Here is a 7,986-nt window from a genome sequence, read left to right on the forward strand (position 1 = left end):
TAGCGAACATTGTGGTTGTACGGCAGTGAAGCATCAGTGCCAAAACTGATGATGCTGCTGCTGCTGATGATGATGAAGAAGATGATGATGATCACGAATCCCACATGGGCCGAAATACATTCGGGTAACGGAAAAGTGCAACTTTCGAAACTGTTGGTGATCATGGTTTTACAAGAGCTGTTGGAAATAACGAATAACTAAAAGGCGGCAACAAGGGCTCGATCCTTGGCCGAAAGCTGACTAGCCGGGGGAACCCCTTGGAATAACCCCATATTTGCTGCAGGTGAGTGAATCAGTGCAGAGTGCATTTTCTGTTGACCGATATTTATCCGACACATCAGTTGATAAAGCTGTCTGTCATAGAAATTGACCAAAGATGCAAATCTGTTGGGAACAATGTACTTGGCTCTTTGGTACAAGGTGAATCTGGAAGAACTTGGAAGGTTTATGGATACGAACCCTGTGATCGCCCTCGGTCAAATATATAAGGCTACCGCAATAGCGTGGCCTCTAACTCCCTCTTTGGGGGGAAAACTAATATGGTCTATTCAGGTCGAATCCCATTTGATCCCATGCGAGTGTTCATTACTGTTTAATCGTTTGACAAGCTCGTATAATTCATCTTTTTCAGTGGAACATGAATCTGGCGGTTTCAAAAAACGGGAGCCCTCTTATTCCAGCTCCGTATCCGAGATGGAACCAGCATATGAACTGTTGGAAGAAAGACCCACAATAGTGTCAGCGCATGAAAGGGACAGGTCGTTGAAATCGAGTCACAGTAAGCGTTTACTTCATCAGGTTTGGTTTTCGATACATTGTGGTGAGTGTCATACGGAAACCATTCTTTGCCAGACAGAGACTTCCAGGTTTTGGCGGAGCTTAGGTACCTCTTCCTACTCAGTGATCTCCTATGCTTCAGAAGCATGTAAGAGTCCTTCAGAAATTTCAGTAAAATCCAGTTAGTCTGTACTCAATTGGTGTAGCCCTGTTGTACACTTTGAATAGAGAATGATGTCTCTCTGCGTCAGTCCAATACATGCACTAGTCCACTGTCATCGTTTGGTACGGAGAACCTTCCCTCGTCGGAATGCTTGTCCTTCCTCTGAATCATTTTTTGGGCTAATTTAACCAAGAAGCAGTATGGGAGTGGACATTTTTTCCATTCAGATCTCGCACCCCTTCGGTGGCTAGCTGCCATGCCACCTTGAACGAGGGTTGAGATACTGCCAGGTCGCCCAAGCCTGGACAAGGGAAGTCGAGAGGCAGAGGTGGGGTTCGAACCACGGACCTTCCGGTCAGTAAATTCGCGCTCTAACCACTTCGGCCATCTCCTCCCATGGGAGTGGACATACGGGGTGTTAACCCAATCCACACCATCTGCCAAGAAATATGCGCATCGCAAAGTGGCCCTCAAGCTACTACCAGTGAAAGGAAGAAGGCCCTCACTGCAGAGTTATTTATTAGAAAATGCCAAGTGAACAGTTACAGACTATTGGATAGGGAAGCAAAACTCTCATAAGCATCTTGTTTACAATAACTGATTATCCATCTTCTCTTTGAACGCGCCTTTCTGAACTTTCCTGGATATTCATTGACTGTTGCTCCAAACCAAGCAAATGCTACAAAGCGACTCCACAAATTCCGCAATAGATATCACTTTTCAAGAGACGCGAAGCAGATTTACGAGAAAACATACTACTCGCATGCCTCCCCCATCAGTAGTAAGACAGTGACGCCAGAATCTTTATTCTTCAAAGATAACCTCAGCCGTGAAATGATGTGCAACCCCGAAGAAGCCTGCGAATGCAAACTCACACACTGCCTAGAAGAGATTAGTTTGAAGCATAAAGGGATCGTGATATATATATACTACACTACTCATAGGGTTGCTGAAAATTCCTCGACAGCTCACGACCGGTTTCGCCCTCCTCGGGGCTCATCAGGTAGGCGCAGTCCTCGAGTTTTCTTCAACCTTATTTTTCACTTGAAACCAAATTGCACGAAGTTAGCGAGATACACTTTTTTGCAGACAAATCTGGTTTCACCAGAGACTCACCTGGAACCCAGCTGAATCTCTCGTTTACGATGTTTCCAGGTAACTGAATGTGCTGCACCAGGCCGCCTCATACTTCTGCTGATAGGGTATTTGAGATATCGCGATAGACTGTAGGACGATTCAACAAATGAAGCCTGAAACGAGCAAAATTCCCTACTTGATGAGTCCAAAGGAGGGCGAAACCGGTCTTTGGCTGTCGAACTTTCAGCAACCCTATGAGTAGTGCATTACGCATATACATTTATCGCGATGTCTTGAATATCACACCAACTGAAACATGAGACGGCCTGGTTCAGCACATTCAGTTGCTCGGAAACATTATAAGAACGGATCGATTCAAAGTGATGAAATATATCCTGTCTTCGACTCGACCCTCAGAGTGGTAGTAAACACAAATGCTTATATAAGTTTTCTCACGATGCTTTCTTCTCTTTTATTTAAATATCGAGACTTTCTACTTGTCTAACCCTAATCACCACGTTTTCCACCATCTCAAATAGGCTTCATGATATAGTGATGTACTTTTTTGCAAGTTGAGTTTTCTCGGTTAGGTTCAACCTTTGTGCACGCTTGACGTACCAAGAACTGTTGGGTTCGACTGAACTTGAGTACAGGCTGTTTGTTGTTGTCAGTTGACACTTTATGGTCTCGTCCATATCCAGATTTCGACCTTCCGACTTTATCTCTCCTCTATCATTCCAAATCCAGCAGCGTCTGGAACTACTCCGAGGCTATCCGACTGTTATGAAGAGATTGGGCCTTACAGAAGGGGGGTAACGGTTTAAGTACTTCAGTGACCCAGTGAGCTACACTGAGGGTATCCTTGCGGGGTATCACTCACGGTCTTTCATACCTAGGTAGGCTATGTGTCTGATCAACACAGTTTCCTAGAGCTCCAAGTTGGTGGTTGCAACATGTGCGGCGACTTGTTCTGTAGAAATTGTGGTGCATCTACGCTTCCCACCAGATATCGCTACCTTGTGGTCAGCTCTTTAAGCCAATGGTTTTGGTTCAGGACTCTAATCATCCTCCTGTCTAGGTGTGGGCACACTGACAATATCCCAGCTCACGTACAAACATGAATTGCACACTTCGCGCAGTTTGAACAATCATGTTATGCTGCCGATGATTATGAAGATGCCACAATCCAACAAAAATCCATACAGGCACGTCACTATTGGTGTGCATTTCCGAGAGCTTTGCAAGATGCTCCCGGAATTCGAACATATATCGAACGGTCTAGTTTATGGCTTAGTGGTTAGAGCGCGAATTTACTGACCGGAAGGCCCGTGGTTCGAATCCGACCTCCACCACTCGACTTCCCCTGTCTAGGCTTGGGCGACCTGGCAGTATCCCAGCCCTCGTGCTTCCTTCGGATGGCATGGCAGCCAAGCACTGAAGTGATGTTACCGCTGAACGATTACTTCTCTATTTGACTGGGTCACTCAAGGCCTGTACTGAAAACCTCTACCTTGAGGCGTCTTGAAGATCAAAATATCATGTCCACCACGGTTCAGTCGATCGCGCATTCTAGCAGTTGAGATCATAGCACAGTGACCCGATCTCCCTGTATTAGCAGTTGTGAAAGTCACATTACCCCACCTGTTCTGAAGTTGTTCACAGTACCGCTAGGCTGAGTCCACGGGCAATCGCCGTGGAATTATCATAAACAGTGAGACGATATTACACATGCTTTAGCGATGAGTTTCATTTTCTACTCATCCTCGAAGGACAACGAATACAACAAAGACAATTCGACAATACAGGTGGATAAGCTCTGCTTCACCAGTTAGGTGTCCCGCTATGTCATGGACTCAACGGAAGAAACCTTAGGAGGTGTGACCAAGAGGAAAACAAAATCGTGATGTGGAGCAAACAGGTAGAGTGTGAAGTATGGCTGTTTTTGTATGTTTCAAGTTTTGAAACTCAAAAGGACAAGTCATTTTGACAATGAATTAGTCAAATAAGCAACGTGATTAGGGGGAGATTTAGGAATTTGCCCGTCTCACAAAGTCCCGGACAGATTATAACCTGTGGCCTGCGATTAAAAAACTCGATGTACAGTGTCTCATAATAAACGAAAAAAATAATACCCCATGTTAAAACTTTAACATTAATTTAAACATTTATCATTTTTTATTTGGACATACACGCATAATGGAGGTTTACTGTTAACAAACTGGCATTACAAAAGATGTTGAAAAAAACCGCCCTTTTCTTCTATAACAAGTTAGAGGTGGTATGAGATGTGTGACACAGCATGTTTAGATTCTTCAAGCGTCACACGTGTACACTGCTCTTCAATTCTAGCTCCACCAAATTCTTCGGTTTATTTTCATGACATACGCGAGCCTTGATCATTCTCCAAAACCAATAATTCAGAGGTATGAGATCGGGTGACCTTGCGGGCCAAAAGTTTGGAAATCCACGAGCAACGACTCTCTCATCAGAAAATTGCTCTCGGGGGTAAGTTCTCACTTGGTGTGAGTAGTGGGGTGGAGCGCCATCTTGTTGTTCAGATGAAGGTGGCATCGCAGAACACGATGCACGCTGGCGCGGGGAATGCCGGTCAACTAAGTTACCTGAGTTATTGACGAAGATGCCATGGTGGTCTGGGATTTGAAGTTGCTCGACGATATTCTGTAAAATGGGTGCTCTTTCACATCCCTTTGCTTTGCCAGGAAAGTCCAATACATATCCAGTGGACTCAAATTTCGCAATCAAGCGTGTAATGGTCGACACGGCGAGAGGGTCTTTGATGAGACCATGTTTGGTTTTGTAACCACGAAGTGCAGCAATGGCGCTTTCACCAGAGGAATAATAGGGTTTCACAATTTCAATGCGCGTACTGACATCCATCGAAGACAAAAAAATGCCAACACTTGCACAAAAAACCTCTTTTGTGTAAGCATAATGACAAAAGATATAGTTATCCTTTCCCTGACTGATTACGTTTCCCTAATCAAAGTTTGCGTCTTATGAGACACCCTGTATGTCAATAGTTCAGTAGAACACTTCAAGCAAATTTCATAAAAAATATCAATTTTAAAAGGCCTACGTGCACCTTTGGCGAAAAGGGCACCTATTACAAATGTGATTCAGCCAATGTTTTAGGACTTAAACAGGTCAGGAGTGTGAGCCTTTTGATGTGATTCCCTTGATTGGGTCAATTCCAGCGAGCACCCACTTGGCTGAACACACTACTCATAAAGTTGCTGAAAGCTCCATTGGTTTTGTCCTTAATGAGGTTCATCAAATGGGTTCATTCCTGGAGTTTCCTCCAACCTTCTTCTTGAACATCAACATATAAGATCCTGACGAAACACACTCAGCTGAGTCGCTCTTTAATGCAGGTGTAATTTGGGAAACAGTGTCATCTTCCTTGCTATGTCTTTGAGGATGTCCGTCTGGCTGTAAAGTTATCATATAGCTTCACCAGAAGTAGTGCACCCCACCAGGATAGGTCTCATGAAACCCAAAAGCCCAGCCAACTCAGCTCGAAGCTGACCGAGATACCTGAACATTAGAGGTGAGATGGTGAGCTTTGAAATGACCGAAAGTTTAGGAGCTTGCTTTCCATTCTGGCACCTAAACTTTGCGAATCAAGAGACAACCTTTAATAGGCTGCATTCCAACCAAAGAAAAAGGTGTGTAATGAGAAGGTCCTCTTCTGTTCTAACAGGTGGATATACATCGCCAATGCGGACTTTTGGCATCGAGCAAGGAGACGAGCGGAAGCCAGCTGCCTCACTTGTGCATTTCTACCGTTCGCCTAGCGTTCGATCTCCTCATCACAGCCTCGATCTCTCTCAGCATGAAGCACCGTATCATCGAGGTTCAGAAATCTCCCCAAGTAAAGAGAAACCCCAGGTGGCAAGGAAAGCAAGGCCGCGACCACCAAGAAGACGAGGTATGTTGCAAAGCAAATGAATGACTTTTCATGAAGGAAACTACTCACAAGGTTGCTGAAAACTCTTCGATAGCCCATGACCGGTTTCGCCCTTCTTGGGGTTCATCAGATAGGCGCAGTCCCCGAGTTTCCGTCAACCTTATGATCTACTTGAATCCAAATTGGACTGTCTTCGATAAATACACTCATTTGCAAACCAATTCGGTTTTCACGAGAAACTCAACTGAATCTCTCATTTATGATGTTCTACAACTGAATGTGCTACACACAGGCCGCCTCACGATTCATTTGACATGATATTCGAGATAACGCGGTATATTTTCATAATGAGAACTGCTCATAAGGTTGCTGAAAACTCTTTGACACATGGCTAACGGAAACTCGGGGACTGCACCTACCTGATGAGCCCCAAGAAGGGCGAAACCGGTCTTGGGCTGTCGAGGATTTTTCAGCAACCTTGTGAGTAGTTACCTTTACGAATAAATTACTCTTCTAGATTTGATTAATACGTTCAGCTGCACACCGCTTTCGTTTTTCACAGTAGAATCACCTGAATTCCAGTTGAATTTCTCCTTGATCATGTTATTCTCAGGGATCAGCCCCGAGAAGGACAAACCCTTTAGTGGGCCGTCAAGGAGTTTTAAGGAGCCTCATGAGTAGTTTGTTGTAATAGTTGTTTGTAGTATTCTTGATTTGGCGTGAAGAGATTCTGAAATAAGACGAGTTGCTACATAGAACTTCTTCCTACCGCCATGAATGACGGGAGACTACCAGAAGTGAATTTGCCTGACGGTCAAAAGGTTGGAGAAGGAAATCATCTCCGTTGCACCAACCGAAGAAGCCCGTGTGCAGTACAGTTGAAGGACATCACAAACGACAGATTCACTTGAGTCTCCCGTGAAAATCAAATTGACTTGCAAATGAGTGTATTTGTCCCATGTCTCGATAGGACTTTTGAAATGATTCCAGGTCAAAATAACGTGATCCACATGTCATAGTAAGGCAGACTAAGTGGTGTGTAACTCTCAGTGCACGCTTCATCTGTGCACGTTTCTTTGAGTCCCAATCTTTTCAAGCCGCTGGCACGCTTAAATAGCAGACGAGAGGAGACTGCACTGGTCAGTCTGACAAGTAACTAGCTGGCACCGCTGGTTGCCCACCATCGACTGACCAATAGGCGGTGCGAACGTGGTGGGGGACCTAGAGCAATGTCTGCATAGCTAGGTCCTGCTTTGGTTAGTGAGAGGGAATCGGCAGCACCGGTCAGTTGCATAGCTTCTCATCGAACATGAGACCGAACAGTGTATCACCCAGTAAACCAATAAACCAACTGCATTCGATCTATATGAATTTGCCCATTCTACATTTGCCGTTTGTTCTCTACCACCAAGCACACCACAAGTGGTTTTCATCAAACACAACTCCTCAACATTGATTTGCCCCCCCCCCCGGCGATATCAGTTCCGCTTCTTGAGGGCAATTTGGATAGGACAGATTGGCGCCAAATTAGGGAATCCTCAATACAAAACATTTCAGCATCCAGGAAACGCGGACGCACGCATGGTTGAATAACCGAGGGTAGATTTTTGCTTGTTTCACCTGTGTGGAGTAAATGTGGTCAACCGGCCTATGTGTTGCGACCGATCTTAAAGTGAGGGCAACAGGGGCGTAACGTGAAAGAACAGCTTGAAGATGCGTACGCTCTGTTTATTGATTCGCAAAAATACACATCGCACATTAGCGAAGTACACTCATTTGCAAACAAATTTGGTTTCACGGGAGACTGAACTTGAACTAAGCTGAACCCCTCGTTCGTGATCTTTCCAGGCAACTGAATGTGTTGCACCAGGCCACTCCATGTTTCAGTTGGTACGATAATCGAGATATCTCGACAGATGTATATTTGTAATGCACTACTCATGGAGTTGATAAAAATTCGTCGACAGCCCACGACCGGTTTCGCCCTTCTTGAGGGTCATCAGGTAGCCGCAGTCCCCGAGTTTCCGTCATTCTTAAAAAA

The 7,986-nt window shown here is 44.9% G+C and overlaps 1 protein-coding gene across 1 annotated transcript in view; it reads left to right on the plus strand.

Annotated features, from left to right (window-relative positions):
• T265_08260 (hypothetical protein) overlaps nt 1–7,986 on the plus strand; it is a gene marked incomplete at both ends in the record, with an annotated part of 10,929 nt that overhangs the window by 849 nt on the left and 2,094 nt on the right. Inside the window, 2 exons of the mRNA XM_009174008.1 lie at nt 632–778; nt 5,739–5,966. Coding sequence (XP_009172272.1) covers nt 632–778; nt 5,739–5,966 — 375 coding nt within the window. The remainder of the gene's footprint in view (nt 1–631; nt 779–5,738; nt 5,967–7,986) is intronic.

The sequence above is a fragment of the Opisthorchis viverrini genome (assembly GCF_000715545.1).
Source record: "Opisthorchis viverrini unplaced genomic scaffold opera_v5_210, whole genome shotgun sequence".
In the NCBI taxonomy this organism is placed as follows: Eukaryota; Metazoa; Platyhelminthes; class Trematoda; order Opisthorchiida; family Opisthorchiidae; genus Opisthorchis; species Opisthorchis viverrini.